This window comes from Scyliorhinus canicula, chromosome 24 (genome assembly GCF_902713615.1).
Source record: "Scyliorhinus canicula chromosome 24, sScyCan1.1, whole genome shotgun sequence".
Lineage (NCBI taxonomy): Eukaryota > Metazoa > Chordata > Chondrichthyes > Carcharhiniformes > Scyliorhinidae > Scyliorhinus > Scyliorhinus canicula.
Genome location: NC_052169.1, coordinates 19,014,564 through 19,041,577, shown reverse-complemented (window position 1 = coordinate 19,041,577; position 27,014 = coordinate 19,014,564). Strand labels below are relative to the sequence as shown.

At 45.6% G+C, this 27,014-nt stretch overlaps 1 protein-coding gene across 2 annotated transcripts in view; it reads right to left on the bottom strand.

The window, feature by feature from the left end:
- The window catches only part of LOC119956802 (fibrillin-1-like), a 622,562-nt gene that overhangs the window by 127,816 nt on the left and 467,732 nt on the right, over positions 1-27,014 (bottom strand). For both annotated transcript variants that reach the window (XM_038784238.1, XM_038784237.1), the window contains exons 32-43: positions 24,501-24,623; positions 23,705-23,827; positions 19,120-19,245; positions 18,789-18,911; positions 17,969-18,091; positions 16,897-17,058; positions 15,677-15,745; positions 15,432-15,557; positions 7,973-8,098; positions 7,685-7,843; positions 7,521-7,589; positions 5,330-5,455 (exon numbers count right to left, since the gene is read on the bottom strand). In XM_038784238.1, coding sequence (XP_038640166.1) covers positions 5,330-5,455; positions 7,521-7,589; positions 7,685-7,843; positions 7,973-8,098; positions 15,432-15,557; positions 15,677-15,745; positions 16,897-17,058; positions 17,969-18,091; positions 18,789-18,911; positions 19,120-19,245; positions 23,705-23,827; positions 24,501-24,623 — 1,455 coding nt within the window. The remainder of the gene's footprint in view (positions 1-5,329; positions 5,456-7,520; positions 7,590-7,684; positions 7,844-7,972; positions 8,099-15,431; positions 15,558-15,676; positions 15,746-16,896; positions 17,059-17,968; positions 18,092-18,788; positions 18,912-19,119; positions 19,246-23,704; positions 23,828-24,500; positions 24,624-27,014) is intronic.

Sequence of the window (27,014 nt, the reverse complement as noted above, 5' to 3'; positions counted from 1 at the left end):
TTACGGTGCTCCGTAACTCTCGGCCGTGGGGACGTCGCGCCAAGAATGACGCAGCCGGCGCGCCTAATGACGACAGCCACGCATTCGCAGGTTGGCCGGCTCCAACCCGCGCATGCGCGGCTGACGTCATGATGCTGACAGCTCGAACCCGTGCATGCACGGTGGCCGTCTTTGCCCAGCCGCCCCGCAAGACGTGGCGGCTTGATCTCGTGGGGCGGCGGAGGGGAAATAGTAGGTCCGATTTGGACGCCGGCCCGACGATTACTGGGCACCGATCGCGGGCCTGTCCCCTCCCGAGCACAGTCGTGGTGCTCTTTCCTTGCTAGGCCACCTACAAGCCCCGAACGGGCTTCTCACTCCCGTTTCACGACGGCAGCGACCAGGAGTGTTTGCCGCCGTCGTGAAACGGCCCCGAACGGCAGGCTGCTCAGCCCATCCGGGTCGGAGAATCGCCGCTCGCCGTGAAAAACGGTGAGCGGCGATTCTTCTGAGCGGGGGGGAGAGAATCGCGGGGTGTCGTGAAATTAGTCGGGGGGCCCTCCCGCGATTCTCCCACCTGGCGTGGGGAGCGGATAATCGCGCCCATTATTTTTTTTGGCCAATCTATATGCTTCTTCCTTGTATCGGGTACTATTTCTAATTTCGTTTGTAAGCCATGAATTGGCCCTCTTACCGCATTTTTGCTTTTGTGCCAGGCAGGAATGAACAGTTGCTGCAGTTCCATCATGTTACGGTTGTTCATCCCCAAGGGGTCTCTCATATAGCCAGATTAGCAACGATTCCCTTCTCATTACACAGTACCCAGTCTAAGATGGCCTGTTCTCTAGTTTGTTCCTCCATATATTGGTCAAGAAAACCATCCCGTATACTCTCCAGGAATTCCTCCTCTACAGCATTGTAGCTAATTTGATTTACCCAATCTATGTGAAGATTAAAATCACCCATGTTCACCGATATTCCCTTGTTACATGCATCTCTAATTTCTTGTTTAATGCCATTCCCAACCTCACCACTGCAGTTTGGGGGTCTATATATTACGCCCACTAATGTTTTTTGTCCCTTGGTATTTCTCACCTGTACTCATACAGACGCCACATTGTCAGAGCTAATATCCTTTCTCACTACTGTGTTCATTTTCTCTTTAACCAGCAGAGTCACGCCACCACCTTTTTCTTTTATGCCTGTCCTTCCTAAGTACTGAAAACCCTGGGACATTCAGTTCCCATCCCTGTTCACCCTGCAGCCGTGTCTCCGTAAACCCAATTATATCATACCCATTTATATCTATCTGGAGGAGGAATTAAGTTGGAAGAATTCGGGAATTAGAGGGAATATTAGCGATTGTTCAACCAAGCAAGGTTGGTTCAATTTTAGAATTAGTAATAAGGGGCTGGATTCTCCCCTACCTGGCGGGGCGGTGGGGCTCGCGGCGGGATGGAGTGCCGTGAACCACTCCGGCGCCGGGTCGCCTCAAAGGTGCGTATTTCTCTGCACCTTTCGGGGTCAGGCCCTCACCTTGAGGGGCTAGGCCCGCACCGGAGTGGTTCCCGTCCCGCCGGCCGGCGGAAGTCTGTGCATGCGCGGGAGCGTCAGCGGCTGCTGATGTCATCCCCATGCATGCGCAGGGGATCACTTCCGCGTCGGCCATCGTGGAGGCTATGGCCGACGCGGAAGGAAAAGAGTGCCCCCACGGCAGAGGCCCGCCCGCGGATCGGTGGGCCCCGATCGCAGGCCAGGCCACCGTGGGGGCCCCCTCCCGGGGCCAGATCACCCCGCGCCCCGCCCAGGACCCCGCCCGCGCCGCTAGTCCTGCCGGTAAGGGAAGTGGTTTGATTCACGCCGGCGGGACAGGCATTACAGCAGCTGGACTTCAGCCCAGCCCGGAGAATCGCCGGGGGGGGGGGGGGGCGCGCCGACCGGCACAATTCCCGCGCCCGCCGAATCTCCGGTGCCGGAGAATTCGGCGGCCGGCGGGGTCGGGATTCACACCACCCCCCCAGCGATTCTCTGACCCGGTGGGGGTTCGGAGAATCTAGCCCAAGATCTGAAACCTTAAATGCATAAAACTACTACTCTAGAGCAGGGGTGGGCAAACTACGGCCCGCGGGCCGCAAAGTCTTTATGCGGCTCACCAAGATTTTTTTTTGTGTTTTTTTTTATATAAGGTTAATAAGGTATAGGGTGGATACGTTGACTTGAGTAGGGCGATCATTGCTCGGCACAACATCGAGGGCCGAAGGGCCTGTTCTGTGCTGTACTGTTCTATGGTCTCTGAGGCGCCCAGAATCATAACCGGGTGAAGCGCCATTTTTGAAAAGTAGAGAAAAAGAGGGCTAAAGGCAGGATGCCGCCGGGGGAAGCGCTGAGGTATATGCCGCACGCTGATTGGTTACAACCGGGACGATTAATTAATATACTATGCGGCCCTTTAAAATTGTAAATTTCTGAATGTGGCCCTTGCACGGAAAAGTTTGCCCACCCCTGCTCTAGAGGAATCACTGCCTTTGAGTGGGGTTTGCACAGATGTGGGAGTTATTGGGATGAGAAGCAATGCTCATCTATTATCCAGTATCTGACCATGATTGGCACTAACTATTCTGGAAAAGTAACAGGAGCTGGATGAAGTTAGAGCAACCTTCACTCAAGATGACCTCAAAACTCTCTTCAAGACTATCTGGTACTGACCACAGGCCTTCTTGGATTGTCGCCTTGGGCTGGATTCTCCCCTTAAGAGTTGGGAACCATGAGTTGAGCCATTTTTCAATATGTGTTCCTGACTTCTGAAAATTGGGGAACTCCCATGAGATATTGGCTTCAGTATTCGGTCAGCATCGGGCTGAATTGAGGATCCCCAGGAAAAGGCTGAAGGCAGCAACGGAGGTGTGTGGGTTATGAGGTGGGTTGGTTAGAAGGCCCATCTTGGATCACTGGGACATTGTCTCAGCCATGCACATAGTTGTTTGCCCTCTCGTCCTCACCAATCTCTCATGCTCCCTCATATCCCCCATGTCTTCTCATATCCTTAAGCCCTCTTCACCTCCACGCCCCATCGATATCTCTTCCATTACCCTCAGGTGTCCTCCATACCCGCTCTCCCAATATCCAGTAAGAAAAGATCAAATGGTCCATTGGAAAATCTGATAAGTCTTCAAAATGCTTCTGAAACTGATACAATAAACAAAGGCTTTGAAAATCTCCTTTGCAAAGAACTGCTCATCTTACATCCTCAAAAAAGCTCCACTGTACGACAGTCATTTGTAGTATTAATAAATAAAGCTTTAATCCTTTTAACAGCTCTTAATCTCACTTAGATAAACAAACAGGCATTTAAAAATTGCAAAGAAAGAATAACTTATTACCTCATTAAAATGTCAATAAAACAAAGCTAGCTCTTCCCATTGCAATTGTTAAACAGATCCCTGCTAAGCTGAATCCATTAACCCCGTTCTTGGAGCTCAGCCAAGCATTCATAATGAGGCAATCTGGAAACTGCTTCTATTGATAGTTACCAGATGGCCTCATTATTGATGCTTGGCTAAGCTCTTAGACTGACAATGGACTTCAGGCAATAGTGATACAGCTTGAAGGGGTCATTAAAACATCACTCACAATCAACTTAAGACTGCTTAAACATCAACTGTATCTGCATGTTTCTAAGCTAATAACTCCTTTGGGGACATAGGAATTGCTAAACACAAAAAGACCAAGATTTAAGTAGTTCACCTTCCACTATCCTGGTAGTCATTTCAGAGGTGTTGATTAATCATAGAAATCAATCTTTATCACATAGTCTGCAATAGACTCAGATATAACACAAAGAAAACCCCAGTGGTGGAAAGGTTTAGGAACCTGCTGTTCATCAGCATACACTGTTCAAATAAAAGTATTCACAAATTGGAGGTAACACACCAATATCATGACCGAGTTAATCACTGTTATAATTATTTGATCTTTCACAGGATCCAAATAGTAGCCATGCATTATTGGTAACATATGGGGCGGGATTCTCCTTTTCCCACGCCGGCGGGAAAATGGCGCAAACCACTCCGGTGTCAACAGCCCCTGAATTCTCCGCACTTCCGGGGGCAAGGTGGACGCTGGAGGGTTGGCACCGCACCAGCAGGCACCGAAGGGACTGCGCGAGTCCGCACATGCACCAAAGAGCCGGCGTGATCCCGCACATGCACAGAACCGTCGGCGTGTTCTGGTGCATGCGCGGGGGCACTCTTCTCAGCGCCGGCCATGGCAGAGCCCTATAGGGGCCGGCGCGGAAGGAAGGAGTGCCCGCATGGCACAGGCCCGCCCGCAGATCGGTGGACCCGATCGCAGGCCAGGCCACCGTGGAGGGCCCCCGGGGTCGGATCCCGCCACCCCTGCCAAGGACTGCCCCAGCCAACTTAACTGCCAGGTCCCGCCGTGTGGGACCATGTTTAATCCATGCTGGTGGGACTGGCCAAAAACGGGTGGCCGCTCGGCCCGTCGGGGCCTGGAGAATTGCCCGGGGAAGAGGGGGGGGGAAGAGGCGCTGCCAACGGCTCCCGACCGGCGTGGCATGAACCCTGCCTCCGCCTGAAAACCAGCAGCGGAGAATACGGCAGCCGGCGTCGGGCCATGATTTACGACGACCCCCGGGGATTCTGACAGCTGAACCCCACTGATGATCTATGCAGGGTCCAAATAGCAGGTTTACATTATCAGTAACATATGATCTATGTAATCGCATTCAAACGCAAGATGGCAAGAATATATCATTGATTTTTTTTATTCTTTAGGAAATAAATCAGTTAGAAAATGACGAACAATCCATTTTAACAGTTGGCAGGAGGTAAACTGCACAGTTGAAATTACTTTCTATTATGCTGTGCTGAGATGTAGATCTAACTAGCACTGTGGCATACAAGGAGTACCTCATAATGATTCCCGTACCAGCCTCCTCGTACAGGCGCCGTAATGTGGCGACTAGGGGCTTTTCACAGTAACTTCATTTGAAGCCTACATGTGACAATAAGCGATTTTCATTTTTCATTTTCATGAAAGAACATAGAACATAGAACGATACAGCGCAGTACAGGCCCTTCGGCCCTCGATGTTGCACCGACATGGAAAAAATCTAAAGGCCATCTAACCTACACTATGCCCTTATCATCCATATGCTTATCCAATAAATTTTTAAATGCCCTCAATGTTGGCGTGTTCACTACTGTTGCAGGTAGGGCATTCCACGGCCTCACAACTCTTTGCGTAAAAAACCCACCTCTGACCTCTGTCCTATATCTATTACCCCTCAATTTAAGCTCATTTTACAAATTGAGAAATATTTCCATGATACCTTCACAGCTGATCAGTTGATCATTGTATTGAAAGCCCATGGGACATTCACATCGGAAACTTCCAAGTTGATTAATGCATACACCATTAGCACAGATACCAGGGATCCAACGGCATTCGTCAATGTCTGAAAGGAAGTATATCTCCAGATTAAACTCATAAACAAATTTATATATAGCATGGACAAGTGTATTTTTCTCTGCTCATTAACACTCGCAAAATGTTGGTGCAACTTTGCACAGGACATTGATTCCTGGTTGAATCAATGTGCTTGGACTATTCTAGTACTGGCTGCAGTGGTGATGAAAGCAGATTTGAGGTGAATTGGAAATTCTTCAAGTCTTAGTGACAGAATTATGAAATTGACAGAGAGTTAAACAAGAAATCTGACCAAATAAGAGTACCAACTGTTGTTAGTGCTGGGGAAAGAGTGCCACAAGCTATATTGCACCCTATACCTCAATGAGGGTCAAGAAACCCAGTATTGTGAAATTTTGAGGTCTGAAAAGATGAACTTTTAAAATGTGCTTCATGGGAAATCCTGCGCCTAATTTGTCTGATTGTATAAATGTTGGTGCGCATTTCATTATTTTATTTAGATCAGTTTAAGTATAACACAGTTAACCTTTGTTAAACTCAAGAAAACCTTGCTTCTTGATTCGTTTATGATCACAGCGCATACTCACTGGCTCGACAAGAATATCCTTTTCAAACAGAAGAAATCTGTTGTGGTCAAAGACAAAAGGGCAAAGAGAAGAGCCATTCAACCCCTTCGCACCTGATCATAGCAGAGTCCAGTGTGTGAAATCTTCTAGATTCAACGAGAAGCACCAATACTCTGAAAGTCATCAAACTCGTAGAGACACATTGAATCTAAGAGACAAATATCTTTTTCAGAGCATGCTATGCAAAGAAATGCCACTCTCCAAGTGCTACAGGATGTTGTGATGAAAGGATGGCTTGAAACCATCAAGGACACACTTTATCCGTTCTTGGGATGTGGGTGACGCAGGCATGGCCAGCATTTGTTGCCTTTCCCTAATTGCGCTCACATTTGAAGAGTCAGCCACATCGCTGTGGATCTGGAGTCACATGTAGACCAGACCAGGTAAGGATGGCAGATGCCCTTCCGTAAAGGACATAAGCGAACCAGACGGGTTTTTACGACAATCGGCAATGGCTTCATGGTCATCATTAGACTTTTCATTCCAGATTTTTTTACGGAATTCAAATTTCACCATCTGCCTTGGTGGGTTTCAAAACTAGGTCTCCAGGCCATTATCCTGGGTGACTGAATTACTAGTCCAGTGACAATACTACGACATCACTGCCTCCCCAATAAGACAGTATCGGGCATACGAAGATATTGCCCAAGATGGCATCTTCTATAAGTAACTAGACTAATTATCCCTAAACAGACTTTGCTTTTCATTCGTTCACGGATATGGGCATCACTGTCTAGGCCAGCATTTATTGTGTATCCTTTCTTGTGCTCGAGAAAGTGGTGGTGTGCTGCCTTCTTGAATTGCTGCAGTCAACTGTTGTAGGAACACCCACAGTGCTGTCAGGAAGGGAGTTCCAAGATTTCGACCATTTAGAGGAGAAGAGGTATGTTGGAGTTTATCCATGTAAGCCATCACGGAATTGAGTCTAACCTGAGGAAAGCAACAGAAGTACTCTATGGCCAAGCATGAGCAATAAGATTAAGGACCACATCAGCCAGTACAGTGCTTATCATGCTAAGCAAGCTAAACTGCCACTTATGGCCATTTTTATGTGCTTCATTTTATTCAATTTTCTTCACTTTTTCAGGATACATTATTTTTACTGGAATCAGTGAAATTTTGCTATGTTTATTCTGTCACTGATAGATTGACCAATTAAATATTTCAGTGTAATTTATTATAAACTTCCTCGGAATATCAAACAGACTGTAAACATGTTTAAGTCTTACAACATTAAAAAAAAATGTAATAGTACAGATCTAAATCTGATTGAAACGAACAAGCAACAGTACAAATTGCTTGATGATGCCTGGAAATGCTTAATTAATGGTCTCATTAAATGCAGTTGCAGCACCTAGGTAGTTATATTTTAACAAACATAAATACATTTGAAATTGAATTTCATTACTTACGAGCATACATCATTCAAAAAAAGTATTCTACAAATAACCAAAAAAAATCTCTTACCAACTGGCTGCCCACTTATATCAATAATATAGCCAGGGGTCCGACTCCCGCAGAGAAACAGAAATTCATCTGAAACATGATTCAGCATATTGTCAAAATATTATACACATCATGCATTCTCATTCTAGTTGTAAAAGTTTTATAGCTGATGCACACGAACATACCTGTAACAGGAAGAGGGCACTGTTCACACGGCCTGTTCCAAGCTTTCCCAATCATGTATGAACAGCAGCACAGTTTCTTTGTCATATTAAAGGCCAACTCGCCATCACATGTGCCATTTTCAGTGTCAAAATATTTGAAGCAGAAACTCTTTCTATTGTCTGAAGATTAAGAGGGTAAAACCTTGTCACTAAACTGAAAGGTTACAGATAAACACAATTAAATTCAGTTGATTGAAAAAAATGTTTACAGCTGCTTAATATCCTTCCAGTTGGTTGATAAATACTTACCCATACAGTTGTTTCCACCATTAACCTGCATATAATCTGGTGGACAGATGCAGGTATAATTTCCTACCGTGTTGAAACAAGTACCAGGGCCGCAAATGCCAGGCGAGGTACTGCACTCATTAAGATCTAAAACAAAGCAGATAAGCAAAAGTTTTGGAGAATAACAATAAGATTTTCTTAGTTGGAAAATAAAACAAACTGAGATCAGTACAATACATTTTCTAATTTCTAGTATTTTATGATATTTAACATTACAAAAACTAATTTCGTGAATGGAGTGGAACTACCTGCGTCCCGTCGGAATAGGGATGTGACTTGGCCGGTAAATCCCACGAGAGGCTTCTTCCGGGATTCCCGACAGTCATTATGCCCCATGAGATCTTTTATTAAAAAATATTTTTATTCTCCTCCTTTTTCACATTTTCTCCCAAATTTACTCCCACCAACAATAAACAATAATCAGTAACGAATATGTCAATCCCCATATCAATAATAACAATCCCATCCTCCCACCAAACCCCAAACATTAGCCCGCATGTTCACACAAACAAATGACAAAAAGGAATCAGGAATCACCCATAGTCACCATAAATAAATACAGACAGCTGCCCCATGAGATCTAATGAGATCTAACGAGACGTCGCAATCTGAATCCTGTCCACAAGTGGCAGGATCCAGACTTGCTTGGTTAAGTGAGTTTAACTGTTCACTTAACTATGCCCACGCCAGAAATAACCAGCCCGGGATCTATTGGCCTAGCTAAAGAGACCCCAGCCGGGCACTGTTCAGCATTGGTCTTCACAAATGGGGACCAGGAGGAACGGCACTTGTGGGGGTCTCTTAGGTGACTGGAGACTCCTGGGCGGTTGGCCTCTGGGCAGGGTGGCACTCTGGCATTGCGGATGGCTCCCAAGCACCGTGGCTGCCAGCCTGACAGGGGAAGGCTGGCAGTGCCAAGGTGCCTGGATGGCATGTTGCCTGTGCTGGGGATCGGGCTGGGAGTGCCCTGCCTGTATGAGGTGGGGTGTGTGGGGGGGCATGAAGGCCCTCCAATAGGTGAGTTGGGGCATTGGGGAGGTCCGGGGGTTGTGTTGGGGGGAGGAGGGGGTCAAGCGATCGGGCACCATTTCTCTTCATCCACTGGCGAGCGGAACATCAGCGGGGAACCCCCAAAAATAACAGTCTCGTTCGATAGCGGGGTTGGTCCCGACACTACAAGCGCAGGGAATGACCCCGTAAACCCGCCCAAAGCGGTACTTTTTTTGTTAAATTGCGCCCGTGAATTAATGCAAATAAACTGTTACAGATTGGGATGGACTGTTCATTCTTCTGAGATTAACCTGTTCAGGATGAATGATGTTGAAGCCAGGGTACACAATTAATTATTTACATACAAGGATCCTCACCAGCTATTAGCTCATATTGGAAATTAGATCATGTTAACAATGACTCTTTGTAACAGTGCATATCCAAATTTCTGACACATTTCTGGTCAGCAAAATAAAATCTGTGATTATCAAATTGAGGATCAACATTATTGGAAATAAAGCACTTCCTCAATCCTAGGTACTCTAGGAGGGAGCATACAATGTAAGGTAGTAGTTTTCCCATCCTGCCCTCAATTTAAAAAGTTAGATTTGGGCTGCACACATCAAACACCAACCGTTTTATGGCCTCACTCATGTTGAAAGATTTTTCCCAGTGTCATCATCAATTGCTCAGATCAAATATGGCACAACCGAATACAGAATAAACCTTGTGCTACTCTGACCCACTCCAACTTCTATTGGGCCAGTGTAAATTCTCCCAATTCCAAAGGAAGATTGATAGTTTGGTGTCAATTGCCGAAGTTTTGTGTGTGCACCTTACACACATCGCGGGTTTACATTATAAAATTTAATTTTATGAAGGACTCTTACCTTTTGCTGAATGTGAATTGAGCCATGTTATTGTGTAAAGGAGGGTTTTCTAAAGGGGCGGGTCAATCATATAGCTGTATATAATTTGGATAAATGCCTGGCACAACAATGTTGTAACCAGTATCCTCCTGTTCTGGCACTGATTCTGCAGTGGTATTCTCCACCATGAATAGTCCTTTTTGTAACAGTGTCATTCGCCACGGCTGAAGAGAATTGCCTTGATCACTGAGAAGCCATCCTTCCAATCGCTAGATGCCCTCACATACTCCCGGCATGGGATGATCTTTGTTTCCACTTGGAAGCAGCTACTGACTGCATGATATGTACTTTGCAGTCACACATCATACATATATTTTTGGTGCAACCCTGTACTATATGGCACAGTGGTTTGGACTGTTGCTTCACAGTGCCAGGTTCGATTCCCAGCTTGGGTCACTGCCTTGTGCAGAGTCTGCACGTTCTCCCTGTGTCTGCTTGGGTTTCCTCGCGGGTTTCCTCTGGGTGCTCTGGTTTCCTCCCACAAGTCTCGAAAGACGTGCTTGTTAGGTGAATTGGACATTCTGAATTCTCCCTGTGAACCCGAACAGGCACCGGAGTGTAGCGACTATGTGGCGACGAGGGGCTTTTCACAGTAACTTCATTGCAGTGTTAATGTAAGTCTACTTGTGACACTAATAAAAATTATAATATTATTATTAGAGTCATAGATGTCGGGGCAGCATGGTAGCATAGTGATTAGCACAGTTGCTTCACAGCTCCAGGGTCCCAGGTTCGATTCCCGGCTGGGTCACTGTCTGCGGAGTCTGCACATCCTCCCTGTGTCTGCGTTGGTTTCCTCCGGGTGCTCCGGTTTCCTCCCACAGTCCAAAGATGTGCAGGTTAGGTGGATTGGCCATGGTAAATTGCCCTTAGTGTCCAAAAAGGGTAAGTGGGGGTTACTGGGTTACGGGGATAGGGTAGATATGTGGGCTTGAGTAGGGTGCTCTTTTTGTAAGGGCCGGTGTAGACTCGATGGGCCGAATGGCCTCCTTCTGCACTGTAGATTCTATGATTCTTTACAGCGGGGAAACAGGCCATTTGGCCCAGCTTGTCCATGCCGCCCTGTTTCGATTACTAAGTTAGTCCCACTTGCCCATATCCCTCTATACCCACCCTGCCCATGTAACTGTCTAATTGTTTTTTAAAGGAAAACATTGTACCTGCCTCTACCACTGCCTTTGGCAGCTTGTTCCAGATGCTCACCACCCTCTAAGCCTCCTATGCTGGAAAAAAGTCCCAGCCTATCCAGCCTCTCCTTAAACTCAGACCATCACGTCCTGGTAGCATCCTCGTAAATCTCTTTCTAGTTTAACAATATCCTTCCTATAATAGGATGACCAGAACTGAACACAGTATTCCATGTGTGGTCTTACCAATGTCTTGTACAACTTCAACAAAACGTCCCACTCCTGTATTCAATATTCTAACCAATAAAACTTAGCATGCTGAATGCCTTCTTCACCACCCTGTCCACCTATGACTCCACCTTCAAAGAGCTATGAACCTGTACCCCTAGATCTCTTTATTCTGTAACTCTCCCCAACTCCCTACCATTAACTGAGTCGGTCCTGCCCCGATTTGATCAACCAAAATGCATCACCTCACATTTATCCTGTTGCAATCTTATATAACCTTCTTCACTATCCACTATACCACCAATCTTGGTGTCATGTGCAAACTTAAAAACTTATTCATGTGACCCACTGCATTACAGTTAATCCATATGTGTACGTCAATCAATTCTAATGCTTAGAAAAGACAATTGTCTGCAGAATGGCAAATGCTCGTCATGTTGCTGGTCAGTGGAAAAGGTGTTCATAAAGAAGCAGTAACTTTTTGTGGTAACGATAGCTATTAAATTGGCTGAACTAGTAGCCATTACCTGCATCTTCTTAAATGTAATGACAGCAGTGTATTTGCTGCGTGTTTGATTTGCTGTCAGAAGCCGTTCCCTTTATGAGCCCAAAGTGTAGATTAGCAGTGTTATTTTTATTTTTTCTTTAATTTCTTAAAAATGTAAAGTACCCAATTCTATTTTTCCAATTAAGGGGCAATTTTAGTATGGCGAATCCACCTACCCTGCACATCTTTGGGTTATGGGGGTAAGACCCACGCAAAACGAGGAGAATGTGGCTGGTTTAGCTTACTGGGCTAAATCGCTGGCTTTTAAAGCAGACCAAGCAGGCCAGCAGCACGGTTCGATTCCCGTACCAGCCTCCCCGGACAGGCGCCGGAATGTGGCGACTAGGGGCTTTTCACAGTAACTTCATTGAAGTCTACTCGTGACAATAAGCGATTTTCATTTCATTTCATGTGCAGAGTCCACACGGACACGGGGCTGGGATTGAACCTGATCCCCCACGCCGTGAGGCAGTAGTGCTAACCACTGGGATGTGGCTGTCACAGGCGAGTCTAGTACTTGTTGTTCATTCCTAATTACCCTTGAACTGAGTGGCTAGTTGGGCCATTTTAGAGGTTAGTTGAAAGTCAACCACATTGCTATAAAATCTGAAGTCACATGTAGGGCAGACCAGGTAAGGATGAATGATTTCCTTTTCTAAACAGCATTAGTAAACCAGATGGGCTTTTATGATAGTTTGATGGTCATCAGCATTGAGACTAGCTTTCAAACCCAGATTTATTATTTAAATTCACCAGCTTCCAGGATGGGATTTGAACATAGATTCCCATTTGCCCGTGCCTGTGGATTACGAGCTCAGTGATGTTACCATTACATCACTGTCTCCCCATCTATTTCATATGGGTGGAAGGAGTGCATTGCAACTCCGCCCCTAATCACCTAGATAGCTCATACAGTGATATGCAGGAGGGGAATCGGATGCAGTAGAATTTCAGTCCCTCTAGGGGGTTGCAGCAATTGTCCACAAATTGCTAGTCAGCCACTGATATTTACTATTAATCCAATAGCAATGTCCACACTGTGAATAAGATATAATAATAATAATGATTGTTATTGTCACAAGTAGGCTTACAATGACACTGCAATAAAGTCACTGTGAAAAGCCCCTAGTCGCCACACTCCGGCGCCTGTTCGGGTACACCGAGGGAGAATTCAGAATGTCCAATTCACCTAACAAGCACGCTTTTCAGGACTTATGGGAGGAAACCGGATAACCCGGAGGAAACCCCGCAGACACAGAGAGAACGTGCAGACTCCGCACAGATAGTGACTCAAGCCGGAAATCGAACCTGGGACCCTGGCGCTGTGAAGTAACAGTGCTAAAGGGGCGGTAGCGAGGGAGGATGAAAGATGGGAAGGGGTGATGACGAGGGAGGAGGAGAGAGTGATGGGGTGGTAGTGAGGGGGAGAGATGGGTAATAGCGAGGGAAGGAGATGGGAGTAGAGTGTAAAATGTTATTGCAAAAGGGGAGGTAATGAGGGAAGGGAGAGAGGAGAGTAATGAGGGAAGGGAGAGAGGAGAGTAGTGAGGCAGGGGACGGTGGAAGCGTGGGAGAGGTGGTAGTAAGGGGAGGGGTGGTAGTGAAGGAGGGGATGGGTGGTCCTTAATGGCTAAATAATGCACATTCACGCTACAGTACAATTTTCCCAAACCTTGGGCGAAATTCTCCGCAACGACCGATGCCGGAGTGAAACCCGGAGTGTTTCACTCCGGTGTCGGAGGCCGCTCCTAGCCCCCTATTCCCCCCCCCCTCCCAGGGGGCCGCCACGTCTTGTGGGGCAGCGGAGGGGAAGACGGCAACCGCGCATGCGCGGGTTGGAGCCGGCCAACCTGCGCATGCGCGGCTGACGTCACTTAGGCGCCGCCGGCCGTGTCATACTCGGGCCGTGTCGCCAGCGTCAAGGCCCGCGACCGAGGTTCTCCCAACGCCACTCCTAGCCCCCTGGGAGGGGGGGGGGGGGAATAGGGGGCTAGGAGTGGCGTTGGGAGAACCTCGGTCGCGGGCCTTGACGCTGGCGACACGGCCCGAGTATGACACGGCCGGCGGCGCCTAAGTGACGTCAGCCGCGCATGCGCAGGTTGGCCGGCTCCAACCCGCGCATGCGCGGTTGCCGTCTTCCCCTCCGCTGCCCCACAAGACGTGGCGGCTTGATCTTGCGGGGCGGCGGATGGGGAAAGAGTGCGTCTCTTAGAGACGCCGGCCCGACGATCGGTGGGCACCGATTGCGGGCCAGTCCCCTCACGAGCACGCCCGTGGTGCTCGATCTTCTCTCCGCTCTCCACAGACCCCTCACTTCCCTGTCGCGCGCTGTTCACGCCGGCAGCGACCAGGTGTGGTTGACACCGGTGTGAACTGGTCGGGATCGTCAGGCCGCTCAGCCCATCCAGGCCATGGAATCGCCGGTCGCCATGAAAAACGCCGAGCGGCGATTCTCCGAGCGGCGTGTCGGGGTGGGAGAATTGCGGGGGGTGCCAGAGCGGCCCTCCCGCGATTCTCCCACCCGGCCTGGGGAGCGGAGAATCGCGCACCTTATCTTTTGTCATCCTACCATTTTTCTTTTGGCAATCAAATTCTCAACATTCATTTCAATTTGCACACTGACTGTGACCTACCTACCTGTTTCCAGGAATCTTCAAATTTCTTTTTTCATTTGGCAACATTTGCCTGAAAGTAACCTTTCTCTGATGTTGAAATACACAATGGCTAATCCAATGATCCTCTGTTTTCAGTTCTGGGTCTTGCCATATAGAAATTCAGCCAGAGACAAGGCTACAATTTCCCAATCTGTGCTCCTATCTGGAAAAACACTGGGTTGGGAGTGTTGGAATGTAGAAATTACTTTATGGCCTCAACTCAGAAGATTCTTGCAGCATCACTGCTGAAATCAAGAACTCAGTGCAACTGGACATATCGAACCAGCTATTGGCACTGTGTACTGCTGTTCCAGTGTAGCACATTATGTAGCACATGTAGGACAGCATAGTGGTTAGCACAATGCTTCACAGCTCCAGGGTCCTAGGTTCGATTCCCGGCTTGGGTCACTGTCTGTGCGGAGTCTGCACCTTCTCCCCGTGTGTGCGTGGGTTTCCTCCGGGTGCTCCGGTTTCCTCCCACAGTCCAAAGATGTGCAGGTTAGGTGGATTGGTCATGCTAAATCGCCCTTAGTGTTGGGTGGGGTTACTGGGTTATGGGGATAGGGTGGATGTGTTGGCTTTGGTAGGTGCTCTTTCCAAGAGCCGGTGCAGACTCGAAGGGCCGAATGGCCTCCTTCTGCACTGTAACTTGTATGATTATCATGTTGTCAGTGCTTTCCATCCATGAAATCCCACATTAACTTCTCAAGCTTGGGGGAGAGCCAGTTGGAACGCATTAACTCGAGTACTGTTTATTTCGAACTTATTGCTGCAGCTTCTTAAGGTTCAGATTTTGTGCTGTGACCTATTTTATCCGAGAAGCATTATACAGAAAATTGATTCATGTGATCCACAAATACAATGTTTATTTATAAATAAAGACTGATGAACCATAAGGAATGAATTAAAGCTATAAGTATGAATGTCAGACTTCAATAAATGTACCTTCACATACTCTGGTGTCTTCATTCAAATAGAAACCACGTGGACATTCACACTGGAAGCTCCCGAAAGTGTTAACGCAAGTTCCGCCTTGACAGAGCCCAGGTAATTCTTTACATTCATCAATATCTGTAGAAAACAGTATCAGATAATTGGATGTGCTGTTAACTACACCAGGAGACCATACACACAGTGTGACGTTTAAAATGTTATTTACAAAAAGGCATGAATCGTGCATGAATAGTTACCTTCTAATATAACTGTGATTGGGTTAGGACGAAAGCCTTCACCTCCAGGACAAAGTGTTCTGTACTCAGCTGTTAAAAAAAAATGTTCCATGTGTTATAAATACCCAAACATAAAGCTAAAGTTAGCAACATGCATTAAATTGGGAGCAAATAAAACAATCTATACAAGTATACAAATAATCTAAATCCTGGCCACCAATCTTAAGCTTTGAACTATTTCTGTCTCTGAAAGATACTAATTTTAAAATAATGGAATTACGCAACCATAGATGGCTTTCCTGCTGTTCACATACTATCCTTTCAACTACCATTCTTTATTTGCTCCTATTCTCTCTTAACTCGTGTGCTGATAAACATGTTTTACTGTATTTTGTTTTGTGCTTAAACTTTTAAAAACATTTAATTCTGTTTTCATGCTTCCATGTTGATTTTGGGGATAGCAGCATTCTATTTTCAAAAAGTTTAAATTCATCGAAAACTGGAAGGAAATGCAATATTCAGCCAATTGAAAACCTACATTTTTAGAGACTGACATTTTTGTATCGAGACCATTAACATGTAAAATGGGCGGCACGGTAGCACAGTGGTTAGCACTGTTGCTTTCAGCACCAGGGACCCAGGTTCGATTCCCGGCTTGGGTCACTCACTGTGCGGAGTCTGGGTTTTCCTCCCACAGTCCAAAGATGTGAATGTTAGGTTGATTGGCTATGCTGATCTATTATTGTCCCTTAGTATCCAAAAGGTTAGATGGGGTTACTGATTAGGGAGATAGGGCTTGAGTAAGGTGTTGTTTCCAAGGGCCGGTAAAGGCTCGATGGACTGAATGGCCTCCATCTTCACTGTAAATTCTATGTAAAAATAAAAAGGATTTTCATTGTGGGTCATTACGATCATCTTTGGATGAGTAAACACATCTGTAGGTCTCCAACTTTGTAGTTTGATCTTTTAAAAATGTAAATGTGGTCTAATGATTGGGTTTATAAAGCTCGTCACTATTTGGAACCCCAATAAGGAAATGAAACCAATTGGATGCTCTCCATTATCTCAGTCCTTCTTGCAATTGCAATGAGAATAGGCAATACTCAGGAAAAAAAATTTACATCAAAATAATAGATTTTTAAAATGATCTCAATAAAATGATACAATATCAATATTAAATAAAGTTGCAACAGTAACATGTCTCAGAAAAAGTAGGTAGAAAATAACTTCTGAACTCTTACATGAATTGATGGAGGGACACAGTTCACATGGAAAGCCCCAGGCTCTGCCCAAAGAACAGCAACAAGATGCTCTTGAAACTCCTACTCCAATCTCATTGCTGCAAGAAAGGCTGTTATCTCCACGCAATGAATATTCCAAGAAGCACTTGCCCAAGCGAGGATCTATGTAATAAAATGCATAATTTAGCAGCATTCATCTATTTTGCTGCTGCATACATTAAGTAGTTTGTAGAAGAGAAATGTCTTTGAAACACATTCTGCATCTTGTTCAATAGGCATTTCTAAGGGTCGCTGCAGTCCATGAACATTCTATTACAAAGATGTTAATTAATTCATTTACCTGCTAATTGGTTCTTCCAGAATTGTTTATATAAATCAAATTGGGACAGCAACAGTTTCACTGTTATGATAGTTAATATCAAAGAATAACTTAAAATTGAAAGAATGGTAAAAAATTAATCATAGTTCTAAATTACAGCTATATACATCGACTTGGAAAAGGCACCCTTAAAGTGACCAACCAGTCAAACCATAATGATAAGTAAGTACTCATTTTTAACTTCCCTTATCGATTTTATCCAATCCTACATCCCTTACAGCACGGAAATGGCTTTTGCAGCCTAATGATGCACCCCAGGAACTCAATCTATCACAAGTTACCACCACATGCTGTTCCCAAATAAGTGTCCTGAAAAATATATGCTTCACATATTCTGCTGTCTTGTTTCTCAATGCAGTGTGCTATTCATGTCTGAGAGACTGGGCATATTGCTCCCAGGCTAACAAGTTATGACATTTGCCATCAGGAGGAACAAAGTGTGTCTAATTCCCTCCCAGTGGGGATGAATCCACCTTTGATCAACATGTCCTGAAAACATACAAGAAGTCAGTAACTATCCATACATAGATTTGACTCCACATACAACACTCTGAAGTATTGAAGCTCACTAATAATATTCCTATAGTGTTCAGCTTTCCCATATTTATTTTAGGTAACCTTGGGGTTATTACTAAAGTATCATCACAATCCTAGCCATTTAATGCAATTTATTTAACATAAATTGTAACATACCAACACACCCTACACCAGTTGGGTTCAACTCAAATTCAGATGGGCAGTTGCAAACGTAGCTTCCAGGGGTGTTAACACAAATTCCATTGATACAATTAACTGGATCTGCACACTCATTGACATCTGTAAAAAATTCCAAAATATATTAGATGTTTTCTACTTATGCTCCAAGTCACTTTGAAACTTTAACTACTTGCTCTATATATTTGAGAAATACTGGCCCATAACTTCCTGATTCCTCAGTATCGCATTCAGGGATACCCCAATGATGCACTGGAGAATCCCTCTAGGTTTCCACGTAAGGGTTTACCTGACAATTGTCTAAGAAGGGCTAACTTCCCTTGGACAATCTGACAGAAATTAGTTAAATTGCTAACTTCCGATGGTTCAACCTGTTTTACCCTGGCAGTTACTTGGAAAGAGTTGGAAGGAAAAAAAAAACTTCTAATTCCAGAGTAACTATTTAAACACCCAGACCAAGCCCCACACAGGACACGCCGCACACGCATGAGCCCCCCCCCCAGAGGATCCATCTTTCCCCCGCAACAAACTCGAACCCCAAGCCGACCCAATCCGAACCCACCCTGGCAGGTAGTGCTGTAAAAAAGGGGGCATTCATTTCTTCCCTTCACCCCAGTTATTCCTTGCCGATGCACCGGGACCCGCTTCGCTGCTCCTGTCTTACACTGTCTAAGTGAGGAAGGTTGGGCGAGACAGGCTTTGGAATTTCATTAAGGGTATGTTCATCCAGACTCAATCTGCCACTCTGAGGAAGTTATGAGCCAATTTATTGATGTTATTAACCAAAGCAACATTTTACCTGTACAGTTGCCGCCACTCCTGTCCAGCTCATAACCCAAATCACACTCGCATCTGAAGAGTCCTGGAAGATTCTGACATCTTCCAAATACACAAATGTCAGCAAATGAGCATTCATCAATATCTGGAAAACATTATAAAGCACTCACTGAAACCACCTTTGCGTTCACTGCATTTACGCTATCATAAAAAAAAACTATGGAGTGATACAGAAGCGGATACCCTGGAAAACATTTTCGTTAAATTGTATTAAATTAAAACTTTTATTTTAGATAAGAGTAATATATTAGAGAGATTAGAATTGTAATTATAGATAGATAGGTGACCCCTACCTTGACATGCCTTGCCATCCACAGTTGGTGTGAAGCCCATATCACATTCACAACGGTAACCTCCAGGTGCATTTAAGCAATGGCCATTCTCACAAAAGTTTACATTTTCAGCACATTCGTCAATGTCTGTTACATAAGGGGAAAGATCAAAACATACTGAGAACACTGAATTCCTTACATTGTACATCAAAGTTTGAAGAGTACATTTTATTTCAGGTGCCCCAAAACTTTCAGAACACCTTTTCAGGATCAGTAACTTTGCAGAATACCAGAATGTTAAGGATGACAACGGAGAAGTCTCTGAAAATATTCTAGAAATAGTTCTACATAGATTGAGCATTTTAACGGTAGGACTAAGAATAAGTCAAATAATCTACTATAGTTTAATGATCCCAAGCAGTAAATTTGAGTCTGAAGGAAAAATAATGGTCATCAGTAAACATTAATGTTAATCGTTTATGACAAAGAAAAATTATATCTACTGCAACATCACCTGTTTCTGCCCTACAATAACTCCACTGCTGCTGACAAATCTCTTACCAATGAGACTGTAACTTCAAGGCTTCACCATTTGAATGTTGCTGCTCTTATGAGTTCAATCCTACATAAATCATAACACGTACAAAACTACAACAGCACTGTACTTTGTCATCCTAACCTTTATGAACATCGGGCACAATTTAACAGCCGCATGGTGTCTGGCCAGTGGGGTGGCCATGCGAGCCGGTTCGATCGAGGGAGAGGGCCAAATTGGCAACTGTGCCAGGCACTGAGCGGTTTGCGATCTAACTGGCCCGCTCCCATTGGCGGGATCTGCACCCAGCTAGATGTGGTGCAAAGCTAATTTAGATCAAATAAGGGCAATCTCCATCTCATTAGCAAGATGGAAATGCAATCTTATGGCCTCCCGTGATCTAACCAGCTCCTCAGTGAAAGGTCACGGGGGTGCCGATTAGTTCTGGTCCAGACAAATGTGGATCAGGTGTCGCGGTACCTGGGGCATCTCCCGGGTCATTGGCGACATCTGGGTGGTCAGGGCAGGGCAGAGTGGCACTCCCTCTGGCACCTTGGCATTGCCAGTCTGGCTCCCTGGGTATGAAGGATGGAGGGGGGGGGGAATGAAGGGCAGGTATGAAGAGGCCACCGGAAGGTTGGGGGGTAAAGGGTGGGGGTGTGTGTGTGAGGTCATGCCAATGTGTGTGGGTTGTGATATTGCCCATGGGTGGGAGGGTGCGTGGGACCCTTAAGCTCATTTAGAGATCTGGGCACCCTTTCAAAATGGTGTACCATCTCGAAGGAGCCGGTCTGGCCAGTGTGTTCAACTTCCCAGTGATGAAAATAATCGAAGTGTGGGATAGCCCGGAGAGAAACACCCCACGGTCTACGTAATTGGCCAAGTGTGATTAGATAACGGTGGGGAACTCACCGGCAGAGTCGGGCAGAAACCCCCAATCAAACCTGCCTGAAATGGCACTTAGAAACCTTTCTGTTAGATTATGCCCATCGTTGGTCCCACAACGCATCAAACGTATCTAGTCATATTTCCACTTACTTCTCCATACCTCTTGGGCCGGATTCTCCACCCTGCCGAACCACATTTCCGTTTCACCCCACCGGCGGGATGGTCCGTTACTCCGGCTGGTCAATGGGGAAACCCCCGGGCTGCTGGCAAAACGTAGCATCCCGCAGGAGGAGAATCAAGTCCTTATCACTCTACTCTACGTATTTCTATGACTTTGGAGTTTTTTTTCTTTCATCGCTGAACCACATTCTGAACGCCCTCCAAATCCTCCACTTTGTTCACTCTTTGATTTTGTTTAAACGATTCCTCAAACATGTATCTTTAACCACATTTATGATCACTTTCCTTTCAATTTCCTTCCCCCATTATTTTGTTTCAGGTCTATGATATCCATTTGGTCACTTCTCACTTAAAGGTGCTAGTTAAATGGAAACTGTAACTGCATTGATCACAGAAGAGGGGCGAAATTCTCCAACCCCACGCAGGGTTGGAGAATCGGCCGGCGGCGCCGATATTGCCGCTCCCGCCATGTTAAAGATTCACCCACCCGCCATAAAACGGCGTTCTTCAAATCCCACCGGCCGCCTCGGATAACAGCTGGCGCCGGCAGGCTGTCATTGTTTTTTTAAGCTTTTTTATTCACCGGCCCGGATGGGCCGAAGTCCCGCCGAGTTGGCCACGGGTCACGTCGGCGAAAATCAAAGTAGGTTTGTAACAGCGTCAACCATTGATAATGGTTGACGCCGTTCAGTTACCTACATCGAGTGCGGGGGCGAGGGGTGGGGATAGAGGTAGGGGGGGTAGGGGTAGGGGTGGGGCGTGTTGGGGGTAGAGGTGGGGGGTAGGGGTGGGGGTAGAGGTAGGGGGGGTGGGGGTAGGGGTAGGGGTAGAGGGTAGGGGTAGCGGCGTGCAGAAGGGGGGGGGCCTACGGTGCGTTGGCCCCGGGCATCCATTGGATGGGGGCATCATCAGATCTTCCTCAAGGCTCCCAGTGGCGTGCAGAGGTCTGGTGATGCCCGGGGCAAATCTTGATTGTATGCCCCAAAGACTCAAGTAGCGCCCTCCCCCCCCCCCCCCCCCCACTTTAGGCGCATGGCAATAGCACTCGTCTTAAAGCAAGGTCAGTCTTGCATTGTGTCATTATAGTTCCTCCGATGCCACACTTTTGAATGCATTTCACAACGCTCTCACTGGGGCCAAGGGACAGCAAAATCCTTCAGGCAGTTACACCGGCAAACGTGTTTCCTTGTGACATGGATAACTGCACAAAATCAATTTGGTCAGAGACCGTTTAACTTTTATTAAAACCAGACATCTCTGGCTGGAAACTCCAGGAAGGAGAAACTGGGGGGTGGGTGGACAGGGGGCTCTGATGTGATGCCTCCCAAGGCAACTAGTTAGTACCTGATGCCCATACCCAAACGTAAGAACAATTATATTGGTGCATTATAGAAGATCATCTCCTCCCCTCCACGTGGATGAGGTTAGGGAGGATGATTTGGGAGGGGGGGTGGGGGTGGTTCAATGCAGTGCCCCTGAGGAATGCCAAACCCTCCCTCTTTTCCCCGCCCCCACACCTGGGGTAAACACAGAACCTTAACCGCACTGTAAATCTGTGCCAGTGCACAGGGGGATCAAATAGCTCTGGAACAAAGGGCAGGATGAAGAGAATGAGAGAGAGAGGGGAAAAAGGGGGAGGGAGGAGAAAGAGGGCCGGGGGTGGGGAGGCAGAATTAATCCAAATTCCTGCTTATTTCCTCAGACTCTTCAAAAGGTTGTTTCTCCCCAGGATTAGAAAAGGTGCCTTTATGCGCTGTGAATTATAAAGGCAGAACCCAGAAACTTTGCCAAAAGTTTAGGGGCAGCAGGGTAGCATGGTGGTTAGCATAAATGCTTCACAGCTCCAGGGTCCCAGGTTCGATTCCCGGCTGGGTCACTGTCTGTGTGGAGTCTGCACGTCCTCCACCTGTGTGCGTGGGTTTCCTCCGGGTGCTCCGGTTTCCTCCCACGGTTAGGTGGATTGGCCATGCTAAATTGCCCGTAGTGTCCTAATAAAAGTAAGGTTAAGGGGGGGTTGTTGGGTTACGGGTATAGGGTGGATACGTGGGTTTGAGTAGGGTGATCATGGCTCGGCACAACATTGAGGGCCGAAGGGCCTGTTCTGTGCTGTACTGTTCTATGTTCTATGTTTTTCCCACTCTCCGCGCGTTTTTCCTGTTGTTGTGAAACTGGCCTGAAATCGCAGAGGCTGAAGCAGAAATAGACAAATCCAGACACATCTCCCACCCCGGGATCCCAGCATTTCCCTCTGCATTCTAACCAGGCAATATTCCTGGGTTTAGGCAGATTGCAATATACTCACCAAAGCCCTGCTCTCAGCCAGAGGACGGACGGGACTCCCTCTCTCTGTCTCTCTCTCTCTGTCTGTCCCCACAATCTCCCTCTCTCTCTCAAACAAAGACAAGGCAGCTGGGAGGAAGGGGAGCCTTGAGGAATATCTGCTGATGCCCCCATCCAATGGATGCCCGGGGCCAACGCACCGTCGGCCCCCCCCACTCTGCACGCCGCTGCCCCCTACCTCTACCCCGAGCCCCCTACCTCTACCCCAACCCCCCCCCCCCCCCCCCCCCCCCCTACCCCCCTCTCCCCCCCACCCCTACCCCCCTCCCCACCCCCCTCCCCACCCCTACCCCCCTCCAACGCCGGGCGGCGTTGATGGTGTCGCCCGACGTCAACCGACGCGCCACTTCCGCAGCGGGTGAAACTGACGCGTACAGCGTCACTCCGCTGCTGGCCCTTTCGGGACGGGAGATTTAGGGCTTATAAGCGGGCCCCGACGCCGGAGTCACCAGCGCCGTTTTTGCCCGCCGGTCAAGGGCGTCACAAAGGTCTTCGGTGAATTTCGCCCGAGATCTTTATTTGCCTATTTTAACATTAAGCCCTGAGAAAGAAGGAAATGCCTTCTTGTATATTAAGGAATAAATACAAATGAATTGTGTAAATAAATGTCGAAGTCATGCATGATAATAGTTTTTAAAAAATGTATTCCACCTTTGGACTTACCGGTACAAAACATGCCATCACCTTTGTAACCCTCTTTACACAAACATCGGTACGATCCATCTGTGTTCATGCATTCAGCACTGGGGCTGCATTTATGGGTTCCATTTGAACACTCATCCACATCTTTGAAAATAAAATGATGCATAGTCAGTGCAAGGAGCACTCACAACAATGGAATAGCTCAAGGATTCCTCGAACTACATACAACATTCATTTTTAAATATTTCAGTTCAGAAAACATTCATCTCCATTCTGTCATCAAATTGATTAAAATTAATGTTTGGAGATATTTGATCTCATTTCGAATTGAGATTGAGCAGTGAAGTTCCATCTGGAGTTTCAATACAGTTTCAAGATAAGGACCAAGACCAATAATGATACTACACCCTTGCGTGACCCCTGATCCATGATTGTAATGATGCCATAAGTATAAGAAAGATGCTGGTTGAGGTAAGGCAAGTTTTCAATACCAAACATTTCAATTCTGTGTTAGAAACTAAGCTTAAAATCAAATCTGGTAGGAATAACGAAAATCTTGGCCTTATATGATCCAAGGCACCATTTACATAATTATTTATTCACTTCTGGCAGGGTTGGGATAATGGCCTTATTATTTAAGTAGACAGTTAACTCTTTGACATATTCAAATGCATATTTTAAACAAAACAAGGCTGGCTGCTAAGACACTGAAAATCAGCAAGTAAATCATCACAGGTTGTCTCGCCGAACCCCCCCCCCACTCCACTCCTATTTGTACACAATTAAAATCTACTCGTCTTCATCAAAACATTCTTACCAATACATTTGATGCCATTTCCTGACCAGCCTTCTGCACAGGCACACTTGAAGCTTCCTGGAGTATTTGTACATATAGCACACGTGTCACAATTATGTGCGCTGATCTCACATTCATTAATATCTGCAACAGAGAAGAAAATCCATTAAAACAAAAGGGTACGGTAACGGGCTGTGTTAAAGCCTTTGCACTTGGTGGAATGTGATCATTCTAGACTTAATTAAAGAAACACTGCATTGTGAATAAATGTTTACATTCTGAGAAGGAAAAGAACGAGGTAATAATTTGCTTCAAAAGGTTTGTAATTGGGCTGGTAGACTAATGCCAAGAAATTTGCCAAACATTTTTTGCAATGTCAATATAAAAAAAAGTTAATTACATTTTCAAATGTATTTTAACAAACTAATAATGGCAATAATATATGGAGGTACAAATTTCTTTATTACGTTATTTTATATGCATAATTTTATCACTATTACTGATTGGCTTTATTATTCAGTTGTTATATATTCAGTAGTTTTACTATAATTCAGTATTATTTGACTTTGGCCTTGTCCTTGTCTAACTAAATATCAATTTGCCTCCATGCAAAGAAAGATATACACGTCTCAGATAGCTCTTGCACTTTCATAGAACATACAGTGCAGAAGGCTATTCGGCCTATCGTGTCTGCACCGACCCACTTAAGCCCTCACTTCCACCCTATCCCCGTAACCCAATAACCCCTCCTAACGTTTATGGTCACTAAGGGCAATTTATCATGGCCAATCCACCTAACCTGCACATTTTTGGACTGTGGGAGGAAACCGGAGCACCCGGAGAAACCCACGCAGACATGGGGAGAATGTGCAGACTCCGCAGAGACAGTGATCCAGCGGTGAATCAAACCTGGGACCCTGGCGCTGTGAAGCCACAGTGCTATCCACCTGTGCTACCGTGCTGCTTTTCAGGTACATGGCACATATAATCACTTTAAAAAAAAGCAAAAGGCCACTTTTTTCATCTTTCAGATTGGTCCATTATTGTTAGGTGATTAATTAGGCATTTCTTTCCTTCACATATATTTACCATTTGTGTTATTCAGCACTTAAGGCCTATATCCATAACTCTCATGTGCCATTGGGCTAGGGACAATACTTGACCCCAAATTCAGAAGCATTTTACATTAAAATTAATAATTGATTATTATTAATTATTTTAAGTAATTTCTTTTGTAAGTGAAAACATATTCAACTGCCATGCCAGACGTCTGTCCCTCTTGATGCAGATGACCTGTTAATTTTTTGTGTGAAACCAAGCCATCAACATGGTTGATCCGATATAACAATCACATAGCTGTGAACACATAGTAATAGGCAACTATACACATTATCAAACCTACCTATAGTTTCAAAATGGCAATTTAGATTTTTTAGTCCAGATATCAGGACTCTGGTATAAGTAAATCAGGACCTGGAATTTATGCTATCCATAGTCTGACAGCAGCTTGGGTCGAGCAGCAGAAACATGGGTAGTTGACGCTAGGAATCGGAACAAAAAGGCTACTAATATGAAAAGCCCTACAGTTCAAAATGTTTCGTAGAATCCCTACAGTGCAGAAGGAGACCATTCAGTCCATCGAATCAACACTGATCATCTGAATGAGCCCCCTACCTAGGCCCACAGCCACACCCTACCCCTGTAACACCACCTAACCTGCACATCTTTGGTCACTAAGGGCAAATTTAGCATGGCCAATCCACCTAACCTGCACATCACTGGACTGTGGGGGGAAACCGGAGCACCCAGAGGAAACCCACGTTCGTGCAAACTCCACACAGAGGGATCAAGAACAGCATGTTCTTCAACAGCATGACAAAACAAATGTAATTATAATATTTTCTTGCTGTCAACAGGTCTTGACAAACAAATATCAATACTTAATTTCAAACAAGCCGGTCTGAAATTCCTTTGAGACTAAAAGTAGTGGCCTGTTAATTGGTGTATTCACCAATTAACAGTCCACTACCAATTCATCAAGAATCCAAAATTCCAACATCTGTGGCTGCAAAGCAAAAAATACTCAGTGTCTCCTTTTTCACTTAGAAAGTTCTATATTTTACAACTCTGACCATGTTCTGTTAAACGCATTGTAGAAGCAATATCCTTTGTCCTGCATCATAGTTTAAAATTCAGTCATGAGAAATTATTTGTCAAAGATGATATTTTAAACCGAGACTTTCTCTCTGTTATAGATTACGAACAGTAAACACTTGTTAGTACACCAAAGCAGTTTTGTCATCTCAATATTCACTGTTGCATCTGCAAGGCAGTGTTTGCAGTGCCACTACTGAAGCTCATTGATTTTGATTCACTTGAAGCAATAAGGTGTGCTTGGATATTAATGACAAGTCTGTATATTGCAAACTTCAGTGTTTTGTGTACATGCATTGACACATGTTTCAAATCTACAATCTTCCATTAATGACACAACTCCCACAAGTGATTGTTTCGCAATTAAGAAATGCCATGCTG